At 46.7% G+C, this 23,489-nt stretch overlaps 3 protein-coding genes across 4 annotated transcripts; 2 read left to right on the forward strand and 1 right to left on the reverse strand.

Moving 5' to 3' along the window:
• Positions 1-1,525: 1,525 nt before the first annotated feature.
• msmp1 (microseminoprotein, prostate associated 1) lies at positions 1,526-3,146 on the forward strand. Its single transcript, XM_068728341.1, has 3 exons — positions 1,526-1,900; positions 2,013-2,121; positions 2,886-3,146. The coding sequence occupies exons 1-3, from the start codon at positions 1,792-1,794 to the stop codon at positions 3,055-3,057; spliced, it is 390 nt and encodes a 129-aa protein (XP_068584442.1). The 5' UTR covers positions 1,526-1,791; the 3' UTR covers positions 3,058-3,146.
• Positions 3,147-3,769: 623 nt separating this feature from the next.
• rgp1 (GP1 homolog, RAB6A GEF complex partner 1) lies at positions 3,770-8,835 on the reverse strand. 2 transcript variants are annotated; one of them, XM_068728192.1, is made up of 9 exons: positions 8,753-8,835; positions 6,957-7,072; positions 6,460-6,593; positions 6,245-6,328; positions 5,857-6,006; positions 5,482-5,628; positions 5,145-5,272; positions 4,879-5,056; positions 3,770-4,739 (listed from the first exon to the last, which is right to left on the reverse strand). In XM_068728192.1, the coding sequence occupies exons 2-9, from the start codon at positions 7,070-7,072 to the stop codon at positions 4,516-4,518; spliced, it is 1,161 nt and encodes a 386-aa protein (XP_068584293.1). In that variant the 5' UTR covers positions 8,753-8,835; the 3' UTR covers positions 3,770-4,515. The 2 variants fall into 2 exon arrangements, with proteins under 2 accessions (XP_068584293.1, XP_068584292.1); XM_068728191.1 differs by lacking the exon at positions 8,753-8,835 and adding an exon at positions 7,292-7,439.
• Positions 8,583-19,504, forward strand: gba2 (glucosidase, beta (bile acid) 2). Its single transcript, XM_068728190.1, has 17 exons — positions 8,583-9,211; positions 12,125-12,216; positions 12,487-12,602; positions 12,730-12,948; positions 13,061-13,300; positions 13,606-13,708; positions 14,263-14,416; positions 14,986-15,111; positions 15,224-15,408; positions 15,642-15,746; positions 15,843-15,950; positions 16,045-16,196; positions 16,327-16,433; positions 17,220-17,362; positions 17,540-17,655; positions 18,184-18,375; positions 18,636-19,504. Exons 1-17 carry the CDS (start codon positions 9,018-9,020, stop codon positions 18,894-18,896), a joined length of 2,613 nt encoding a protein of 870 aa, XP_068584291.1. The 5' UTR covers positions 8,583-9,017; the 3' UTR covers positions 18,897-19,504.
• The last annotated feature ends 3,985 nt before the right edge of the window (positions 19,505-23,489 follow it).

Here is a 23,489-nt window from a genome sequence, read left to right on the forward strand (position 1 = left end):
AAATCGGATGAATGAAGAAGCAGCCCCGACTGATGAGGGAGGCCTATCAACACTCTCCAACTACTGTGGAGGTACCAGAGAAAAGGCACGTTAAACAGCATGTTGTGAGGCCCCGGGGCCTCCTGTGAGGCGAGTTTTCCTATGATCTCTCACATCAGACAGCAAACAGCAAACAACTGGGAGAAGATGAGCTAATGTACTGTTGGCCCAGGCAGCTACACTGCACTGCATTGTCAGGTCAGATTTGACATTTTTAAGGTAACGCAGAAATGGTCATGCATGTACAACAACGTACTGTAAACTAGAATCCAATGGATCATGGATTTTTGGGTCTGATGCAGATATTTAAATCAATGATATAAATAAATAAAAGTTACAAAACCTCCTGTGATAAAAAGAAAGTTGGGATAGAAATACTGGCAAAAGTGTATAAAAGGTAAAAAAAATACATTTATTCTATTCACAAGGTCCACTTATTTGTTTTTTATATTTCATAACCTTTTGTCAGTGGATGAAGATCATGGGAGACATTGCTGAAAGCTCCAGAATTTTTTTTGTCAACATCTTCAAATCCACTTCTGTTCAAACTGTGAACTTATTACTTTTTTCTTTACTTCAAGCATTGTTCCTCTGCAATATTGAATTTTCTTGTTGTTTACTATTATACTAAAAATCCAATACTGATAATATCGATCCTCTGATATAACGGTTGAGCTCTATAAAATAAGTCATATATATATGATATTAAATCTAATACATAAATCCCATTGTAAGGCTTTATACGTGTCTTCTTCCCGGACACTCTGCCTGTCCATCATTCCTTTGGGGTTGGACCCGCATGAGGACACAGACTGCAGTTAACGATGTGACATCATACCTCATCATCACACATGAGATAATCCTGCTGAGGTAGACAGAGGTCAGAGGTCACAGCGGGCCCCTGAAGCCGAAATGCACATGTGTGTGCAGACTGGTGTGTATCACGAGATGGGTGAGAAATTAAAGGAAACCCAACGACTGTCTCGGATCTCTCTACTGGAGGGACGGACATCATTCTCCCAAAATAAAATAAGTTGATGTCGGTGGTGGTTTGAGATCTGGTGACTTTACATAATGTTCATACTCATCAAACCTTCAGCGACTTGTATTGAAGCATCTGCATGAAACATGTTTCTCCACTAATGTATGTCATGTTTTCTGTTAACTAGAAGCACCCTGAGCAGATCATTAGACGCTCTTTTAACTCTGTATTATGATTTATTAATTTCAGTGGATCAGTATTTCGGCATGTGTTTTACATGCGCATTAGTCACTTCTTATGAGAGGTTGAATGGTGATGAATCATATTTGATAATTCCATTCCATCACTCTCTCTCTCTCTCTCTCTCTCTCTCGCTCCGACTCTCCTTGGACGTCACCTCTCTCTCTCTCCCCCCCCCTGCCCTCCATCTCACCCCTCTCCTTCCCTTCCCTCTCTTAGTCACCACATGGATGTGTCATCGTTTCTATCACTTTAGAGGTTCATGCCCCGCTGAAGCGCAGCGAGGTGATCTCCGGAGTGCCAAAACCGCGCCAAGATCTTTACCTCCTCCTAAACAAACCACCACCTCCTGATTCCCCAACGGATGGCACCGCTGACACCTTCCTCAGCCAGGCCTGTGGGCCACATGACGCCGCTGACCACACCTCCACGCCGTGGTCGTAAAAAAAAAAAAAAAAAAAAAAAAAAGCCCCGGGATGTATAAATAAGGGAGTAGAGGCAGAAGAGGAGCTAGAATCTGACCAGACCAGATGAAGATGGAGCTCGCCGGGGTCAACTGGATGCTTGCAGCTGCAGTGTTTCTTCTGTGTACCAGCGGTGGGTCTGCTGCTCCCATGTTGTGCCACTTCAACTCCAGAGGTAAGAGCCTGTGCTCTAAAATCTTATCTGGACATAAAATAAATATATATATATATATATATATATATATATATTCTTTTTTTAATGAATTTTTGACTGCCATGTGTTCCAGAACTGTGTGTGTTCGAGGGGAGGCACTACTCGCTGGGTGAAAGCTGGATGGACAACGCTTGTATGCAGTGCACCTGCCTGCACCCCGTCGGCGTCGGTTGCTGCGAGACGTGAGTAAACAAACAACCTGCGTGCTGGAGCTTCACAGAGGCTGAACGAGATGGTAGAAGTTACTCCATAGTGGTGAATCTAGACCGACGTGTCTTCATACAGGGCAGTACGTGTTCAGGCTCTTCACTTGAGTAAATGTAACAATAACTACGATCTATAAATACTCAGTGACAAGTCCTGTTTTTAAAGTTTTACTGAAGTATGAGCAGCAAAATGTACTGATGATGTAAAAGCAGCCATGATGCTGAACGGACCGTCTCAAGAGTGTTTTATTATTATTATTACATTATCGTCGTATTACTTCTGATGTAAACAGCATTTTAATGTTGGAGCTGGCCGAGGCTCAGAGGTACTATTTTATATACTTGAGAAGTTTAAGGATACATTAAATATATTTTATACTCACATTTAAAAAATATATATATTTTATAAGTGTATCATATAACTGAAAAAGGATACGGTGGTTTCATCAGAGATACTTATGTCTCTCTGGTGTGTACTGGAGGAGACATATAAAGCAGCATAGAATGGAGGTTATTACCTAAGGTACAAGTACCTCAAAACTCTACTTTAGTACAGTGCTGGAGTAACTTTTCTTGACTATTTTGGAAGATCAACTCTAGAACCTGCAGCTTCTGTAGATTGTTAGGAACAGTGTTGGGAGTTTTCGGTCCACATTACAGAGGATAAAGTTCACAGGGGAAAGTGTTTTTTGTTTTCAAGCCGTAACAGAATGGTCTCCTTTACCTTGATAACGGTCCAGGGTGCATCGGCCGGTGGATTTCCCTGCGTGGTGCGAGGTGCGGGTGGAGTCCCTGACCTGCAAAGCGTCCCTGGTCCAGACGGCCGACCCCCGCTTACCCTGCTACCCTGGTGAGGACATCAGGGACCCCGGCCAAGGATCACTTCAGCTGCAGCAGCACCTCACGGGGTAGAAAAGTGCTCCGACCAGCAACTACCTGCTCAATCGATCCGCCTGTGAAACCAATACTCACGACAGTTAAATACCAGTAACCATTTTATTATATACATACTGTACTAATATACAACTTTAACAGCATCTGTGCTTTTTGGATTGTGTTATCGATGAAGGAAATGTGAGTGAAGTGTGTCTGTGAAAATATATTTAAGTAATAATCCAGCAGAGAATATTTTGAATACTGAGCCCACAAAATGATGCATTTAAAATACATTTAAAAATGTTTAGGCATCATTCTCTTTAAGATGAAAGTTGAAATTAGTTATTACAGTAGGATGTTGTCTGATTCTTTAATTAAATTAATCCAATAATTACTAATTGTAATTATAGGCATATATATATATATATATTTATATATATATATATAATAAATATATATATATATATACACATATATGTATTTATATATATATATATATATATATATATATACACACATACATACATATGAATATATATACATATATATAATAAATATATATATATACACATATATGTATACATATGAATATATATATATGAATATATATATATATATATATATTAGTTCCTGTTGGATTTGACCTGTTCTCTGCTGTAACCCATTAACTCTCAAAATAAAAATCTTGTTTACAAAGAGAAACAATGTTTTGTGAATTTTGTGAAGAAACGATGGACTTCCTCACGTGTAATCTATCAAATTTAAATCACACTTTATTAATCTCTTGTAGTATATATATACACCTCTTGATAAAGCTTTTGCTCAAGCTGAGAGAACAAAAAACAAAACAAAAAAAAAAACAGTTTACAATAAAAACATTTTGAGTAAGAAACATTTGTTTTTCATAGAATGAGAAATAGAGTAAAGGAATCAAAAATGAAATAAATACAGAAATATACATCAACCACGGAGATAGCTGCACGTCGTAAGGGTCCAAAAAGAAAGAAGTTAAGACGCACTGCAAAATGCATGTGAAAAATGTGGTTACAGTGGATAAATGGAGAGCAGGGCCGCCTTCCAATCAGAGCGTCGGCGGTTTGAATCCCCGGCTCCTGCTTCTCTAGTCTCATGTCAAAGTGTCCTTGAGCAAGACACTTAACCCCCAAAATGGTGTGTAGATAGATAGTGTGTTGTAAGTCGCTTTGGATAAAAGCGTCTGCTAAATGACTGTAATGTAAAGTAATGTAATGTAGAGTAAAAAAAAGGCAAAACATAAGTTGCATAATATACATATGGAATCCATCACTAGCACTGCATAAACAATAATGTTCTTTTGTTACTGAAATGTATACCTCTGTTCTCATCAGCAAAGAGTCTATATCTCTCTCTCTCTCTCTCTCTCTCTCTCTCTCACACACACACACACACACACACACACACACACACACACACTCAGAAACACATTAAGTCGCGGCTATCTTTCGTTCACAACGGTCAAATATTGATGCTGTTGGTCCCTGTAAAGTGGGACATGTAGGACGCCAAGGCCGGGTTGGTGGGCAGGACTTTGATAGGCAGATCCCAGCTGAAGGTGTCCACGTCGACATGCTCCGCCCCTGCCCAAACCGTGACCTCTGATTGGTTCTGCAGTACTGTGGGCGGTTCCATGGGCTCCCGGGCGGTGACGAATTCAAAGTGAAGGCGCCACCTCAGCATCACTGTGCGGAGAGAGTTAAATGTTCGGTTGTTCAGTTGATGTGTGATTTATACGTTTGCACATTATGTGGAGGATTCTGAAGTCATCCGAAGCATTTCTATTAACATGAAGTATATTGAGTGTATCTGCCGATGACTGACCGATGTCTGTGCTGAAGCCCGGCGTGACGTTGAGGGGGACAGGGAGAGAGAAGTGGCTGGAGGCCGTGTGGAGGCAGGACTCCATGTGTCGCCCGTGTCCAGTCACACTGATGACCTGTCCGGGGCGCCGCTGGTACTGCTGCTGGATCTCCTCCTCGTTCTGAAGGCTCACAGAATACTGGAAGACAAAGACACAGGTATAATTAAAGTTTAAAAAAAAAGAAATAATGCTCAAAAACAGACGGTGCAGAAATGTACAAACAAACCTGCAGGCAGGGGATGTCTCCCTCTGAGAAGTTGAACGTGCCGATGATGTCCTCCCCGAGTCTGTAAACCATCTTGAAGATGCAGAACTTTGCCACTTTCCCACGAACGTTGGTGATATTAAACATGTCTGGACAACACAAAAGGAACACACAAGTCAAATGTGGCCATCCAAATAAAATGCAGTAGAAAACATTATTTAGAAAAGAAAATTAAAAAGTAGAACAACAGGATTATTTAGAGGCAAAACAGACAAAAGTGCTTCCTGCGTTGGGTTGAGTTCTATAATACAGTGCTTTAAACTATAACAAAGAGCAGCGAGACAGAGCAGTGACTCACGGGGGCAGCGTCTTGAGGTAGTGACCATCAGCATGTCCAACGCTCTCTCCAAAGGCCGAGCATCCCTGCGGCTCGCTTCCTCTTCCTCCAGGAAGGGGTTGGAGGGGGAAACCTCCTCGTCCTGGGGGAACGGAGGCTCCGGCATGCCTACAGGTTAGACAGGAAAATGCGTCGATATGCAACATTTCTCAGCTTTGATAGAAGTCAACTAAACATTTGTAAGCGAGGCAATAAACAGACCCAAAGAGTGGAATAAATGGCAGAATACACCGGCCCCTTTCCTTTGTTTTAACCAGCATTCTGTTCATTATATATAATCTTTGCAGCACATAATGCGAGCAGCTGAAATCAAAAAGTAGTCGGAATGCAGCTCACCTTGCAGAACCAGCACTCTGAAGGGAACTCGCAGTAGTTTGATGGGAGAGTTGACTCTCTGGCAGCCGATGGTCAGTTTGTAGACGTACTTCACCGCCTGACCACGGAAACTAGGAGGACCATCTCCGGGAACGATCTCACTGTATGAATCTGTGGGAGAGTGAAGACGCATGTCACACTGTGTGACTCACACACACACAGAAACAAATATGTTATTTTATGAATGTTGCAAACTAAAATAAGAAACCTTTAAAATCTCTACGACGTAAAGTTGTCATTTCAACACGCAATCTCTCAGGTTGTTATTTCTTCCTTTTAAAAAGGAGCCTTATTTCGTCATAGTTTTATGACCTATTTTAATATGTTTTTCACATATCTACACACGTACAGGTTTTGCTCTCCCCAGGGCCCAGGCTCAGGTCACAGAATAAGATCTTAGGTGGTGTGTCCAGAACACACTGACCTCTCTCTCCTGTTAAAGAAAGGAAGCAATACGGCAATTAAAACAATGCGAATCACATCCAGAGCCCGTTAAATCTTTGTTTATCCTAAACATAACACATCCTCCATCCTTTAGATTTCTGCTCATCACAGATAACTAACCTCTGCTTGGAATGAGCACCGTGTTGCTCTCAGCCTGGACGTCCTGCTTGTTGCCCTGGGCCGGCAGAGCCACTCTGCTCTCACTGGCGTGGAACTGGCAGTGGATCTGGGCACTGGCCCACGCCAGCATCTCACTGGGACACAGCCAGAAAACACACAAAGGGTTACACAAGGGAGTTTACAGAGCGACTGGTTAAATGATACGAGCGTCCCGCATCACGTGGTCCCAGTCCACACGGGGCTACAAGTCACTAGACAGCAGAAGATGATTGTGTAAAAATAATGATGTTCAGATTCTGAATATTATATTATCTGCCCTTTGGAATCGCCAGTAGTGGGGTACCATCCCGTGTTTGTGCACACGAGGACCTTAGTCTTCCATCTGTGATTCTGTCTAGTACTGATTTGGACGTTGTCTCAACAGACAGAAGTTGGCATCTTTAGGTCTTATTTTCAGGTCTGTGATGACTAAAGAGGTGAAAGGAGTTCAGTCCTACCAGCTGGCAGAGGTAGACAGGTTGGACATCGGGTTGGTAAAAGTTATGAGACTCTCCATGAGCTCCCCGGCGAGAAACACGGGGCCCCGGGCCATGGAGGCCACCACCTCGATCATCTGTAACGACAGACACCGACAAACACCGACGTTACGTCACCGAAATTAAACATCAAATCACTTGTTAAAACACCTGTTATCCTAGCAAGATGATAATGAATTTAACTAAGTTTCGCATATACGTATTACCACAACAAGCAGACTGGAGACAGAAGTTAACTTGTTTGGTGTCGCTTGCTAGCTAATGGCTGCTGCCTCAAGGATAATTTCAATGCATACCTTTGAACAGACAGTCGCAGTAGACAGTAGTCTTATCACAGGGTGCACCTAAATTGGCTTCTTGGGTAAAACGATGCACAATTTGTCTTTTTTTCCAGAAGAACTAGGCATTGCGTGCCTGGTTAGCTAGCGTTCCAGCACAGCTACAGTAAACAAATCAACATCCGGGTGCTTTACGACCAATCACGAACCATGGGAAAGTAAAACTCCTAAATAATAACAAGTATCAGAAAAAAACTAATATAAATATATAAGTATAGAATCTGTTTAACATTATAGTGGTTTCTCAATCGTTAAAATATGTATAAAATAATAAAAAAGGGCAGTGCACAATCCCAGTAATAGTGTTTGGTTGGCCACTTGGAAGACGTCCCGTGGCACAGGAGACTAGCGGTGAACCGTTGCTATGGTAACTAGTAGGGAGGCGTGAACGCAATATTTACAAATAATATTTGTTTTTGAGCGCTAATACCTCGCAATCGACACAAGTTGTTTAATACAATTCTATATAAACTGCAAGTTTTATTTAATGTGCCGATGAATGTCCGTTGGAGGTAAGATTAATAGGTGGGGGTGAATGTGATCACCCCCACTTTATGCCAATAATGGTACAGCCTCAGCAGCGGCTTTTTAAAGTGAGTGGCTTAATCCCTGGGTCAGGTTTGTCAGGCATAGCTTACTTCCAGGCTGTTCACTGCTTTTGACTCCATCACACTCCAGCAACAGTTAGCCATACTTAGATTTTTCGTCTAAGGTAGGCCTAATAGCTTAGTTGTAGTTTGGATCTGCCAACATTGTAAAAGGAGGCAGTATGCGATGGCAGCCTGTGCGCTCGTGTTACCTGAGCGTTAACGCTGAGGGCAAAAAAATCACTCAGTTACCAGCGACAAACGTAAACGATTTGCATCTAGAGCGGCTTGCTAACTGACAACGCAGAGCTCTGGAGTGGAGCAGCAGTGGGATGACGCGCTAACTCCGGTATTTACAAAAAAGAATCAACTCTTTTTAAATGGCTAGTTAGCTAGTGGGGTTAGCTACTGCTACATGGGGTTGTTTTAGCTATAACGTTACGTCATTAATGGCAAAGGTGATCTAAACCTACTGTTGCAACGTAAGGTTACTTTGACTTATGCTTCATCTCGACCGATCACTACGTTTTAATCCATTTTGTCTGTTCCTCTTTGATCTCATTGTAGGTGTCCCGATACGTCCTGTTGGTCTTAAGCTGTCATCCATCCAGCTGCTGACACATCCGGACTCCATTGCAAAAGGGGGAGGAGGGGGCGGGGGGGGGGAGCAAAGGGGTCTGCAACCTCTCACAAACAGGAATCCAGAGGGTGATGTTGATGCAACTTGCTGCATATATCTGGTCTCCGATGATACGATAGAGGCTAAATTCTCTTTTGGATAGTGATGTTATGATGGCACTGGGACCTTCTACACGAAGGAGCAATTATTTACCTGAAGGTATTCAGAGGTAGTCAACCGAGAACCGGTTTACCTCCACAGGAATGACTCTTTGAAGCCTGGTGATCCAATTATAGAATTCACACGGAGCTCCTCAGCATTTTGACTCCATATTGAACGCACGATAAACTCACACCGTTGACAGAAAGCTGGTGACAGCTCCCTGTTTGTAAACACAAAGTGGTTTTTTTTGTTGTTGTTGTTTTGGCCTCCATTCATACATATTTTAAGCTCCCCCATCGGGAGCTATCCTGCTAAAATGAACACAGAGTGGGGGGAGAAATCCTCAGCGGACCTCATGAGTAGGTACGTCTCCAAGGAAGTGGGATGTGGAGTACCCAAGGAGGGCTGGCGGATCTGTCTGGCGCACGAGTTCAAGGAGAAGAGGAAGCCCTTTCAAGCAAAAGACGTCTCGCTGTCCAACGTCTTGGAGCACATCGGGCTCGGAATCAGGTGAGAAACCCTCGTGTACAGCACAACGCACCACACATGCACTGCTGTTTACAGGCAGTCGAACGAGAAGGGAGTGGGACTTATTTACTGATGGCAGTGTAAACAATCAGCAGGTCTTAAAGTCCCTACCCAGTTTTCTATGCCGATGAGAGCCACACCCGAGAGATGTGTTTCCACTATTGACACAAGCTGCTCAGTGTGACACACCTATGTCATCGCAACCTGTACTCTGTACCACGCCAACCCAAGATGTGCGGCGTGGCACCAGGGGGAGGTCGTAGCCTGCAGCGTCATGTTTCTGAACCCACAACAGGGGAGCAGGTGTGAAGCACAATCCTGCCACAAGTCATCATTTTGAACTCCAATAATATAAAACGCATTGTCCACATTAAGGCAGTTACAAGTGACTGCCAGAGCTTTCTCAATGGCTTGAGGAACCAGTGAGTTGCTGTGTCTGCTTTGTAAAGCGTCCAGTTGAGGTTCCTGCTGAAATCTGTGCAGCTGAAGTGTCACCCACCAGTTCCATCTCAGATCGCGGTCCTCAACATCCGCTGATCCGATCGCGTTTTTTTTTTTGTTTCGTCGACAACCTGCTGACATAAAGCGATACATCCTGCAGATGTGGTGGATTGTTGGGCGCTGGGCCAGAAACACTTCCTCTCTCGCTTATTTCAAACCTGAGAGCGTGTCGGAGTGAGTCAGATGTGACCGTCGTCAGGCAACAGACTCGGATGTGTTTGCTTGTTGATGAGACAAAAGGGGAAAAAAAGAAGAGAAGAAGTGTATTTTGAGTGAATAACTCAAGCGTTTATATACCGTCACCACTGCTTCTTCGTGTCTCCAGAGCTCCTTCATGCTCGATGCGACATCTTCTCTAAAGCTGGACAAGCTGAAGCGTAGAGGAGCATTATTTCTACAACATCGTTTCAACATTGAGCCACAATCTTGCTTCACTTTTCAGAAATCTGTTGCAATGTTGCTGTAAAACTAAACGCACATTGCTCCCTCAGTTTAGGCCAATGCAACCAAAGTAGATAAAGCCCGTTTCTCACTCGAGGTGTGTCTCGGGTCGGTTAATCTCCGTGGAGGAATTTGTCAATCATTGCACAGATTATGCTGGAGAAGGTTGTTTGGAGAAGGTTAAAAACCGGTTGTACTATTAAACCCAAAGAGGAGACACACCTTCAGCCCTTCATCATTGAAGGAGGAGGTTTTGCAATGCAGGATTACTAGAATACTAAAGAAAAGCTTCACCATAGGAGCAGAAGTGGTAGAAAGGTATATAGAAATACTGTAAATGATTCTTTTTGCACAGTACACAGGTTGGATTCAGCACGCTGTACCCGGCCTGTGTTCAGAGTCAGATCAGGGCGAGGACTGACTGTTTGCATTAGAGCTGAGCCGCAGAACAACAAGAACCAGACAATAACGCAACCCGCTTCAAATAACTCGCTTCAACCGATCCCATTCACCTCCCGAGCGGAGCGCAGCCGAGCGTTCCCTCTGACGTTATTGTTTGCGATTTCAGTCCGGCCCTGCGTCGGCATTTCACGGCAGTTTTGCAGCTGCATGGGATGTTCCCTCAGAACGAGCAGAAAGCCCTTTTTGTGGACGACTCTTGTGTGCAAACAAGATCACAATGCTGAGCACAAAGCTGCATTTCTCTCTCTTCTGACTTCTGATGCTGCACATATTGTAATTGATGAGCCACATTACTATCGGGTTGTGTCACCGGGGTTTCTTGCGGCGCAGTTGGGCCACCTTATTCAGAATGAAGACCACGTTGTGGAATAAAGCAGTAAGTTTCAGGCAAAAAAAAAACAACAACAAACAAACAGATGCCGTTTCACACAGCAAATGCCATATTTCTATGATTCATGAGACGAGATGCTTGAGGATCGGAGTGGCTTAACACCTGCTTAGCAGTAAAACCCTGCTATACAGGCAGCAACAGAGAGGCGTTTGTTGAAGCCGTCTACTCCTGTTGAAGCTCGTGCTCTCTGGTTTCCTCCGGTCGAGGGGTTCCCTAAACCGGACGAGGCCGTAAACATGATCCCTGAAGAGCTGTGTAGCGCTCGCCTACATAGCGTAGGCTCATGCTTGTTGAGCACTCATCAAATGCAGCAGTTTGGGATTCATCAACGCCCGCAGAGTGCTCAGTCATTGGAGTCGTTACCTGCTTCCTAAAATCAGTTCCCCCTCTTAGCTGGGGCCTTCTAAAGTCCAGGAGCTAAAAGTGAAAACGATGCGGGCTGGATGTAGCGATTATTAACGCTTGCAGTCTGTTCTGTGATGAACTGATGGTCTGTCGGACTCAAATGCAACCCCTCAACCCTGCAGCAGCGTTCTGCGTTTGAGCGGTTTTAAGGCGAGTCGGTCGCGGTGGACTGCGATCCTCTGAGCCGTTTTGAAACCTTTTTTTTTGTTTTTTGTAACGCAGCCTCATTAATATTTTACACCGCGACCCTGGTGTGACGGAGAGTGCTGTAACTAGACACACACACACACACACATTCCTGCACACGTGTTGCACATGCTCTCACTGCGCTATCACCACTCGGGTGGAGTAGAGCGGCTCCACTTTGACTTCATTCCCCTCATCTTACAAGCGCTTCCTTTTATGCAGTCGCACAATCGCCTCTTTTCTCTTCCAGCGCTCAAGGATTAGAAATGCCCTTTAAAACAAGCATGTTAATCAATTTCACATGCGCTGGTTACTTATTAACTCATTTGATAAGAGCATGGCTATTGATAACCCTGTAACGCATGACTGTAGTTCGGGTTTGTCATGCTAAACTGTGTCATAACTGACTGAACATCAGCTGATTTGCTCGCTCGTTCTCGGCCATCTTCATTTACCGATGATTGTAAGGTGACCCGTGTGCTTGATGGTGTACGCGTGTGTCTGTCCAGGTATCTAAAATGGTGGTACAAGAAGACCCAGGTGGAAAAGAAAGCTCCGTTCATTGATATGTTTCGCGCCCAACCCTTACGTCAAATATACGGTGAGTTCAGGCTCTCAGAGGGGGTGTAAACAGTGATGGATGAAAAGTAAAAGCAACACGTATAAGAACCTTTTTTAAGATGCATTTCTGTCCAAACGTTCCTCCTTCCTAAACATTCAAACTCTGCATCAACAGGTGATCTAGTTTCATTATTTAAAATGCCTCTAGCATTCGTCTACGTCGCCAGTGTTTACGGCTGGCCCCGATTCTCTCTTAATATTGGATCGGAACTCTTATTATTAAAAGTTGACGCCACACTCTAAATTGCAGGCGCTCCACTTGGCGGCATTGGAGGAGGAACCATCACGAGAGGCTGGAGGGGGGAGTTCTGCAGATGGCAACTTAACCCTGGGATGTACCACTACAAAACGGTCACGGCAAACCAGGTACGCGTGATCTGAAGTCGGGTTGTCGCAGGGCATTCTGGGACATGTAGATGAGGCCGTTTCACCGATGTCTCATCGCTTAACCTACGCAACGATCCCCGTGTTCACGTCTCTTCTTCGCTCTTAGTTCACAGTGTGTCTGCGTCGGGGGGGGCAGACGGTGTACCAGCAGGTGTTGTCCGTGGAGCGTCCTCCCACGCTGCAAGGCTGGAACTGGGGCTACTGCGGAGAGTATGCCTTCTATCACGCCTTGTACCCCCGCGCCTGGACCGTCTACCACCTGCCGGGGCAGAACGTCACATTAACCTGCAGACAGATCTCCCCCGTCATCCCGCACGACTACCAGGTAACGGAGGCGTCCACGGATTTCGAACCATCGCAATGTAGTCTAGGCTGACTTTTTGTCAGACCTGTGAAAAGTGATTCCTCCGTGTTCATATATCTCTCCTTTTCCTCAGGACTCTAGTCTCCCAGTGGCGGTGTTTGTGTGGGACATAGAGAACAACAACGACTACGCTCTGGACGTCTCCATCATGTTCACTATGGTCAACGGGTCGGGGCACAAGGACGACAAGTGCGGGGGACACTGGAATGAACCGTTCCACCTGGAGAAGGAGGGGGAGGCGGTGTCCGGGGTCTTGCTCCATCACTGCCCTACAGTGAACCCTTACACTCTGTGCATCGCAGCCCGAGAACAGGTTCGATTTACACGCTTTGAGCAGCTTCCAGGGTTTTTGTAGTAGATTGTACTGTAAGCAGCCGAGCAAGCAGTCCCCGAGGAATAAACAGGATTTGCAACAATAGTCCTCGTTATCTGGAAGTGGATTTATAAGAATCGACTGGTTGTGGAATCTGTGGTGTTAGTGAGCATTAGGTTTTAGATTTACCAGGAGTGTGTGTGTGTGTGTGTGTGTGTGTGTGTGTGTGTGTGTGTGTGTGTGTGTGTGTGTGTGTGTGTGTGTGTGTGTGTGTGTGTGTGCGCGTGTGTGTGTGCGCGCAACAGCCTGACAGGGAGGTCAGTCACCAGACGGCGTTCAGTCCCAAGGGAACCTGCAGCGGCCTGTGGAGCGACCTCATCACCGACGGACGGCTGGACTCGCCTACAGGTCAGTGCCGAGTTATGATGGATCCCACCGCTTTGCTTGGCAAGACCCGCCCCTTGCGTAGCATTCAAGCGTGACGAGTGGCCGAGCGTTCATGCTCGCCAAAAGTAGTCCTAAATCCTAAGCCCTGACCGGCGGGCTATCCTGACCCCGAACTACTCCAGGTCGACGCCAAAACCTTCACCCATCGTCTCTTCGTCAAACGAGCTACGCAGGGCCGGTGGTGAAGAACGGCAGTGGGATCCACGATTACAAGTGTTTAGAAGCAGAGTGCGGAGGGATGAGACTGTCATGAAGCACAAACATGAACAAGTGGAATGAAAGAAAATGATTCACAGTAAAAAAAAACAAAAAAACACCCACAATAGCAAAGCATCACTCGAGCATAAAACACTGCGAGCAGATACATAAAACATGTGGTAGAATGTAGTGCAACCAATCTTTTGGTGCAAAGCCCTGCGGTGCGATGTGTAGTTTTGAGTTTGACAGATGCGTCCATGCTAACCTCCCATGCTAACCTCCCCCTCCCCCTCCCTCTTTAACCCTTCCCGCTGCAGGATCCAGCCCGCCGACGCCTAAGGGGGAGAAGGTGGCAGCAGCGCTGGCCGTGGGCTGCTCGGTGCCGGCTCAGAGCCGTAACAGCCTGGAGTTCTGCCTGTCCTGGGACATGCCCACCATCACCTTCGGCTCTAGGGAGAGGACACACCTCAGGTACATCAGAACACATGGGGACGTAAACAAGCTGGATTTACGGGTGTATCTCTCTCTCTCTCTCTCTCTCTCTACCCCTCTCTCTCTCTACCTCTCTCTTCCGCTCTCTCTCTCTCTCTCTCTCTCTCTACCCCTCTCTCTCTCTACCTCTCTCTCTCTCTCTCTCTACCCCTCTCTCTCTACCGCTCTCTCTCTCTACCGCTCTCTCTCTCTACCCCTCTCTCTCTACCTCTCTCTCTCTCTACCCCTCTCTCTCTACCCCTCTCTCTCTACCTCTCTCTCGCTCTACCCCTCTCTCTCTACCTCTCTCTACCTCTCTCTCTCTCTCTCTCTCTCTACTGGAAAACAGACCACAGTAGTGTCAGTCAGTGTCGAGCATAAACGAAGCTCGTGGCTGTCCGTGTTCAACCCTCTTTGAATCCCCGTCACAGATGCATTCTTCACATACTGCAGCACAACATGTTTCTGCCATGAATCATTCAGAGACAAAAGCACACGTCTCCCTAATTGCTTTCATATTCGTCAATGAACATGCCGCTAACATCAGCTCGTGTCTTTTCCGTTTCCAGGAGATACACTCGATACTTCGGGAGCAAAGCGGACGCCTCCCCCTCGCTCAGCCACTACGCCCTAACACACTACAGACAGTGGGAGGCGAGCATCGAGGAGTGGCAAAGACCCGTACTGCAGGACAGGTATGTCGAGTCGTAAAAGCTCTGAGAAAAAAAGAAAAAAAAATAGTTTTCTCATCAATGAATGGGAAAACTAATGGGAATTTTAATTCGGTCACCTTGGCTTGCGCTGCAGCTCCCTCCCCTCCTGGTACAAGTCAGCCCTGTTTAACGAGCTGTACTTCGTGGTGGACGGAGGGACGGTGTGGACGGAGCTGCCGGAGGACGCCGACGTCAGCGGCGGCGTGCGCAGCGAGGACGGGGGGCTGCCGGCTCAGCCCGTCGTCATCAAGGAGTTCGGCCGCTTCGCCTACCTAGAAGGTGAGCGCCAATGAAAGAGGCGTCCGTCTGCAAGGAGAGACATTACAGCAAACAGATCTGCAACTGTTTTGAACATTCGTTTTTTTGACAGTTGCACAGTATTCAAAACTAAAAAACCTGTCGCACAGCAAATAATTACACTAAACTGACACGCTTTCGGCTACAATACTAACGTGACACAGCCTTAGAAGTGACAGTAGTTGTGACCCACATAAGCTGTTGTTGTCTCACAGGTCAGGAGTACAGGATGTACAACACTTACGATGTGCACTTCTACGCCTCCTTTGCTCTCATCATGCTGTGGCCCAAACTTGCCTTGAGCGTGCAGTACGACATCGGTGAGCGAAGTGCCGCTGTGTTAGCGTTTCATCAATTATCCACGCGTGTCTATTTGATGAAGAGTCGTAGGTTTCACAGCGTTAATGTCTTCTCAGCTGGCAGCGTGGTTCAGCAGGACCCAACGGAGAGGCTCCATCTGATGAGTGGGCGCTATTCTCCAGTCAAGGCCAAGAATGTGGTTCCTCACGACATCGGAGACCCAGGTAGGAGAAAGGAAATGCTTGGTTTGCTTGAAACTTCCTTGAAAGCTTATTTTCCTTTTTAATCTTTTTATTGCCTCTCACTACTACATGATAGATGACGAGCCATGGCTGAGGGTAAACGCCTACCTCATCCATGACACTGCAGACTGGAAGGACCTGAACCTGAAGTTTGTCCTGCAGGTCTACAGGGACTTCCATCTCACCCAGGACAGTCAGTACCTGCAGGACATGTGGCCCGTCTGCCAGGTATACCGGGCCGATGTAACCTTGGTCTTAGATCCCATCTGTAGCAGTAACAGAAAACATGAGGATGCTGGATTAAACGTTGCTTGCTCAGGAGTTTTGTTTCCGCTCTTCATTGTGGTTGGTCTGCTAGGCGGTGATGGAGTCGGAGATGAAGTTCGACCTGGATGGAGATGGGCTGATAGAGAACTCTGGATATGCAGACCAGACCTATGACGGTTGGACGGTGACTGGACCAAGGTGAGAAAAACACGGAAGCCCTGAAGTAAACACCGTCGGTAGAGAAAAGGTTACAGACATACGCAGATGACTGATGATTGTTCCTCATTCTCCGTACAGAGGACTCCCTCCCTTGGGTTGTCTTTTACCAATCGGCAATCATGAAGGCCGCCACGCCGGAACCTTAGCATGTTTTATTGACATGTTCACGATCTGTCTGTGTGTGTGTGTGTGTGTGTGTGTGTGTGTGTGTGTGTGTATTACTTTTTTTTTTTCCTTTGTGTATTAAACTCTGAAGCTGAAGTTCTTTGAATTAATTGCACCCCTCAAAAGAAGGAAACCACTGTTTGATAATTGCATTTAGGACTTCAAGTCTGAATTAGATGGAAGGGGGAAGGGAGCGAGAGAAGAAAGGAAATGGAAAAGGCATGACTGGTGGGCAAGAGAATGAAAAATGTAGTTGTGTATAGCTGCAGTGCTTCTCTAAATGTGACCCGAGGGGTTGATTCAGAGGCTGCAGCCAAGATGAATGAGTTTGGCTTCCTAAACTGAGAGTTCCTGTTTTATACGTTCAGGCTGAGTACTTAGGTCATGTAAGGTGATTCCTACACCGGCAATCATCTGAAGACTAATGTTGAATTAGACTTGTAGATTCAAAGCAACTAGGGATCTTAATATACTGACAAACCAATGTATTTGTCCCCACTGAAATATCTCACGGTTTTAAACACTTGTACAGTTTTTCAGAAAAGCTTTTGTTTTACGCAATTACGTCTGACTCATATTCTTGTGTTTTGGGTTTTACAGTGCGTACTGTGGTGGGCTGTGGTTGGCGTCCCTGTGTGCGATGTGTAAAATGTCCAGACTGGTGGACAACGAGGAGACGTACCAACGTTACAGGGACATCTTGGACCGGGGCAGTGCCGCTTTTGACAAACTGCTGTGGAACGGTAAGTTACATGAAAGCTCTAAATTAGTAGTGAGAGGCATGACAAACTCGTTTACTTACTTTTTTTTTTTTTAAGGAAATTGTTGCATATAATACCTTTTTTAATTCCCTTGTCATTTCTACAGCTACGTTGCTCGAGTTGTGAACCGCCTTTTTATATTTTCCTTTTCGTGTTTAGGCAAGTACTACAACTACGACAGCAGCGGCAGAAACCTTTCTAACAGCGTCATGTCGGACCAGTGCGCTGGCCACTGGTTCCTCAGAGCGTCCGGGCTGGGAGAGGGAGACTACAAGGCAAGTTGAGCTAATCTTAACTGGTGTAGGTCCAACAAAGAACAGGAAGTCCACAGTCACATCCGAGGTCTCTGAGACAGTTGAACATCTAAACCTGCTCCCCTCACTGCTCACTTCTAGCAGCACAAATCCAGCCGGTTCTTGGAACACCTGCCGCTCTGTTTACTTTTATATGAGTCACTGTTTTTTTAAGCTTTCAGTTGTCTCCTCCTTTAGTCACTCTCACTTCTCTTTCTGTTCTACTCCATGCTGTCTTTGTTAGTGTCCCCAGCTCACAGGTGTGTCTCATTTGTCTCCTCACTCTCTCCACCTTCCTCTCCTGTTAAGGTTGTAAAAGGGCGATTCTGAGATTGTTTAATATATCCATAGTAGCAAAATAGCTTTTCTAATACTGAGTTTAGCATTTAACCAAAGCAAAGTCAATTATTTTTTTGTTGCCAAGCTGCAAATGACACAAACATTAATAAAGTGATGTTTTCGTCAAAGCTTCCTGGTCTCATGATCACTTCGTCTCTTCCCCCTTTTCAGGCTTTTCCAACAGAGAAAATCCAGAGCGCTCTGAAATCTATCTTCGACCTGAATGTCATGAGCTTCGCTGGAGGCCAGATGGGGGCAGTTAACGGCATGCGTCCTGAAGGAGTGCCTGACCGCTCCAGCGTCCAGTCAGACGAGGTGTGGATTGGAGTAGTGTATGGACTGGCAGCCACTATGATCCATGAGGTAAGCGTGTATTTTAGTATCTTATTTATCATTCGGAGGCCTGCGTTCTTTCAAGTTGACTGTTAATTATGACTCCCGCTTCATATTAAAAGGACTGATACAACAATGGTATTGATCTTCTGACCTAACCCTTGTAAAACAAACAAGCCCAAAATACTGAACAAATTTGAGTTTGTTTATTGAAATGTAACTCAATGATAACTGCTGTTTGTGTGGCTGAGTCCAGTTATGCCTCACGCCTCCTCGTCTTTTCCTCTCAGGGTATGCAGGAGGAGGGAATGCGCACAGCGGAGGGTTGCTACCGGACCGTGTGGGAGAGGCTGGGCATGGCCTTCCAGACTCCCGAAGCCTACTGTGAGAAGAGCATCTACCGCTCTCTGGCGTACATGAGGCCTCTGAGCATCTGGGCCATGCAGCTAGCACTGAACATTTCACAGGAGGATCCGACCACGTCGGCCGGGGCCGGAGCCGGAGCCACAGACGCAGAGCAGGGACAGGATCCGAGGGAGAGAGAGAGCTAGAGGCATTGAGACCGGCGGGATTAGAACGTCAGTAGCTACTGAAGATCGTGATTATTGTTTGAGGAGGAGTTGAACGTGTTCTAAGAGACGGCAAAGGGTTTCTTCTTTGTTCAGTTGTGCGGTGTAGGGTGCTAACCAGGCAATGTCAACATCATAGCCAGTGTGTATTGCTAATTAAAAACTGGCCTTGTGTTTCAGCAACATATTGTCTATTTGCACACGTACATGAAAGCACTACATTTCACATAATGTCAACAATAACTCTATCATACTTGGAACTAGTTTATATGCTTAATATTGGAGGACTGTTTTGTGTTATTAGATCAGCGACACAAAGTCATTACTGTCTTTTGACAGCCTGTGAGTGAATCAAGACACATTTAGTCAATTTGAGGATTTCCTCTACTTACATATGAATGCTAAGGGATGTGATATGTGATGAATAGTGTTGGAATTCTTTTTTTGTATTATTATGGCATTTGGTGCCTTGTTGCATGTTGGCCATACCTACAGTATATTAATGTAGCGGCAACATTTAGTATGTTTTATAAAATCCAATACTCATGACAATCATGCTGAATAAATGACTGAAGAAGATACAAAAGCAGGATCATTGTGTTAATTAAATGTATATCGGAAACAATACAAATAATAAGCTGCTTAATGCATTCATCCATGATTGTCACCGACGTGGAGGCTTATTAAAATGTCCCTAGTCTAGTCCAGATGATATACTATCCAAACATAGATTATTTTTAGTTGATCGATTAAATTTATTAATTGATTTAACCAGGGATGTTTTTCGCTTGTAGAATAAATTGCTGTCTTGGTTTCATCAGGGTGTTTAGACGAGTAGATAACCAGACACCAAACATACTAAATAACATCCTCGTCCTTTTTCTTGAATTCTTATTGGACAGTTACTAGTTATGTGAAAATATTGCACACAAGACATATGAATAAGCCACACTTTTCTTTTCCTGTCCTTACTTATATAACTAGGGAGGACACAACACTAGAAACACTACTCAATAAAAAAAATAACAATATAATATAACAATTCAACAGCACCACAAACTACAGCCTCCAAACGACCACACAATTAAATCAACAGTTGAACATTGTAACCATCATTAGAAAATATATACATAAATATATACATAAATATAAGTGTCCAGTGACCGTGCCTCTGGTAGGGGGTAAACAAACGGTTATCTTTTTCTTTTGATGTCCTCCAACCACTGCTCCTTGGGAACACGCTCTACCGAGGGGCAGTATATTATCCCCTTATACTGACTGTGTCCGGTCTCGGCCGTCCTGAACTGCCCGCATTTCTTGCATGTGTTGTGCAGTACTCTGCGGGTCAGCTTACGGCGGACTGGAACACGAGCAGGAAGGGCAGCGGAGGTTCTGAAACCCAGGGCCTGTGGAGCAGCAACGTGGACAGGCACCTGTAAGGTCACTGGAGCCAGCATCGCCAGCTGAGGAGCCGAGGGTGGAGCAGGGAAGAGCTGCCGCTGCAACACTGGCTGAGGGGCCGAGGGCGGAGCAGGGAAGAGCTGCCGCTGCAACACCGGCTGAGGGGCCGAGGGTGGAGCAGGGAAGAGCTGCCGCTGCAACACCGGCTGAGGGGCCGAGGGTGGAGCAGGGAAGAGCTGCCGCTGCAACACCGGCTGAGGGGCCGAGGGCGGAGCAGGGAAGAGCTGCCGCTGCAACACCGGCTGAGGGGCCGAGGGCGGAGCAGGGAAGAGCTGCCGCTGCAACACCGGCTGAGGGGCCGAGGGCGGAGCAGGGAAGAGCTGCCGCTGCAACACCGGCTGAGGGGCCGAGGGTGGAGCAGGGAAGAGCTGCCGCTGCAACACCGGCTGAGGGGCCGAGGGCGGAGCAGGGAAGAGCTGCCGCTGCAACACCGGCTGAGGGGCCGCGGGTGGAGCAGGGAAGAGCTGCCGCTGCAACACCGGCTGAGGGGCCGAGGGTGGAGCAGGGAAGAGCTGCCGCTGCAACACCGGCTGAGGAGCCGAGGGCGGAGCAGGGAAGAGCTGCCGCTGCAACACCGGCTGAGGGGCCGAGGGTGGAGCAGGGAAGAGCTGCCGCTGCAACACCGGCTGAGGGGCCGAGGGCGGAGCAGGGAAGAGCTGGCGATGGGTATGCAGCTTCGCAGTCGTCGGTGCTGCGACTGTGGTGGCCAAGACCTTCCTCTTCACCTGGCCAACGGTGCTGCCAGGCAGGTAGTACTGGTGAGTCAGGCCTAGCTGGGGCGGTGCAGAAAGGGAGCGCACACTAGCAGGGGGTAGAGGGTTCCCCAGGTCCACCAGAGACTCTGGCATGCCAGGCATGGACGGAGTTGACAGCTTGGCAGAATCATCCACAGCCTGAACAAAAAAGATAGAGATGAGCAACACAATTTGAAGACAGTGAGATGGGATGAAAATAGATACAGTGATATCTTTACACATAATTATGTATTTATATACCCCAGACTTGTCAGGAGACGCTGAATCAAGCACGGAGGAGACACCTGGCTGCTGCATGGTGGCAGAAGCCTGGGAGAATGCAGCAGGCTGAGAGGAACAGAGAGGTTCAGAGGACAGACAAGTCCAGGAGGAGACAGAGAAGCTTGGGTCATTGAGGAGACTTGGCACTGTATCTTCCTCGAAGCCATTGTCTTCTTCTTCTTCTCCGTCGCACTCATCCGCATCCTCCAGCAGGTCGTCTGTCTCCTCTGAGTCGGGGATGGTTGACAGGGGCTGTCCAGTCTGACTCAGCAGGTAATCAACACCAATGAGCTCTCCTACAAAACACACACGGACACTTTTAGTTGTAATCAAGGCATTTATCATTTTGAATTAAGAGTTGTATGTATATCATGTTATGTGTGAATGGCTGACTTTGGCAATGGGAAAGATACAAATAAAGACTTGTTGAACTTCAGTTAGAACACTGAAAACCGACAAACCCAAAGTATTATGTAACCAGACATTAACGAGACATACCAGTGTATTTGGAAGGTGGCCTGAAGGTTGGCACCAATGCCCGGCCAAACACCTTCAGGCTTTTGGTGTTGACATAGTGGATCACGTCACCGGAGTAAGTGAGGAAAGATGACGGCCTGCTGGTCACCGCTGCAGTCCCCCGATCCTGGTTCCACCTGTTCAGGCCTTCCAGGAGGTACAGCTGGAAATTCAGTGCATTTGCACTAGTTCCTGAAAAAACAAAACAAAAAAACAACAACATTTTATTGCTGTCCAATCTGAATAATGCTTTCACAAAATAACCTACAAGTTATTTAAAATATAAAACACAAGAGAGACACCAACCTGGAATGAACCTGTTCAGGTGGCAGTGGAAGGACTCCAGGGATGTGGACCCTCTGGCACAGCGGTATCTGGTCAGCATGACGCCACTCTTGGTGGTGGTGCCGACCACCGTGTACAGCCGCACACCTGGGACGTCCTGGATGCACCTGACGTGGTGTTTTTGCACACGCCAAATGTGCTCCATCCGTATGTTGTCCAGCAGCGGCACCCCCGTGAGGTCTCTCCCATTCGCCGCCCCCAGTGTCTGCAGCAACTGCTCAATGAGGTTGACGGTGGCCTCCTCACCGCGCGTCCTCCTACGGCAGTACCGGCTCAGCTCTTTGTTACTGATCCGCGTGTCCACCATGCGATCGGTAATGCCCGGCACACCCTCCTGCCTGAGCTGCTCACGCTTTGCATGCCGCAACAGAGTGAGGTCCCCTGCATCCCACTCAAAGACGCAGGCAGACAAGCTGCCCATGAAGGCCGGGTAGAGGAGATGAGCGTTGGTGGTGCAGCCGACGGCCAGCCTCCTCATGAATTGACAGATGTCCAGTCGTACGTGGAGGTCTGGCCATCCTGTAAACCTGGTCTGCAGCTCGCTCGACCCCTCAATCACGCAGCAGCCAGAGTCAACATAAAGCAGCACTGGGGGTGGCACATCTGCATGGCGGTACCGCTCCATCACGCCAGAGGCCATCGCGTCCAGTCCCGGCCCCTCCTGCACTGTCAGGACACTGTTCAGGATCTGGCCGACCTCATTGCCGATGGAGGTCACCCAGAGAGCCGTCCCCCTGCTGTGGCCAGCCAGCTTCTTTGTGATCTGTGATGTGAGGACAGTGATCTTTAAGATTACACATTATCTATAGCAGTATGGATATGTAAATTTATTACGCTGCATACCTTTAAAATAATTGCATATGTTTGCAATGTTTATGTGTACAGGAGAGTATATATATATATAACGCAAATGGCAAATGGAAATCTATTACACATTATTTATTACCTTTTTGGTTGAGTCCATCTTTAAGATGGACCCAAATGTGGAGGTGATGCAGGCCTGAATATGGTCTAAGCGGGTGATGATGTCCCTGCCGTACACGGACAGCAGCCAGCGACTCGTGGGGATGGCAATGGGCTCCGGGGGCTCCTGGCAGACCACTGGGAAGGGGCTGTTCCGCTCCACAAAGTCAGCACACTCCCCAGCATAGTGTGCCAACCGGTTCAGCCATTCCTCCCCATGGTTCTCCTTGAGCTGCTTTACCAACCGTGCTGGACTGTTGCCAAGAGTCCGCTC

The sequence above is a fragment of the Cebidichthys violaceus genome, unplaced genomic scaffold, assembly GCF_023349555.1.
Source record: "Cebidichthys violaceus isolate CVI_PGR_0920_01 unplaced genomic scaffold, fCebVio1.0.p SCAF_41, whole genome shotgun sequence".
In the NCBI taxonomy this organism is placed as follows: Eukaryota; Metazoa; Chordata; class Actinopteri; order Perciformes; family Stichaeidae; genus Cebidichthys; species Cebidichthys violaceus.

Coding starts and splice junctions, on each gene's coding strand:
- msmp1 (XM_068728341.1), top strand. CDS start 1,792: ATGAAGATGGAGCTCGCCGGGGTCAACTGGATGCTTGCAGCTGCAGTG. Junction 1,901..2,012: donor GTGCCACTTCAACTCCAGAG/GTAAGAGCCTGT, acceptor CATGTGTTCCAG/AACTGTGTGTGTTCGAGGGG. Junction 2,122..2,885: donor GGCGTCGGTTGCTGCGAGAC/GTGAGTAAACAA, acceptor ATAACGGTCCAG/GGTGCATCGGCCGGTGGATT.
- rgp1 (XM_068728192.1), bottom strand. CDS start 7,072: ATGATCGAGGTGGTGGCCTCCATGGCCCGGGGCCCCGTGTTTCTCGCC. Junction 5,273..5,481: donor TACCTCAAGACGCTGCCCCC/GTGAGTCACTGC, acceptor TGTGTTGTCCAG/ACATGTTTAATATCACCAAC. Junction 4,740..4,878: donor GGGCTTCAGCACAGACATCG/GTCAGTCATCGG, acceptor CTCTCCGCACAG/TGATGCTGAGGTGGCGCCTT.
- gba2 (XM_068728190.1), top strand. CDS start 9,018: ATGAACACAGAGTGGGGGGAGAAATCCTCAGCGGACCTCATGAGTAGG. Junction 12,949..13,060: donor TCATCCCGCACGACTACCAG/GTAACGGAGGCG, acceptor CCTTTTCCTCAG/GACTCTAGTCTCCCAGTGGC. Junction 14,417..14,985: donor AGGGAGAGGACACACCTCAG/GTACATCAGAAC, acceptor TTCCGTTTCCAG/GAGATACACTCGATACTTCG.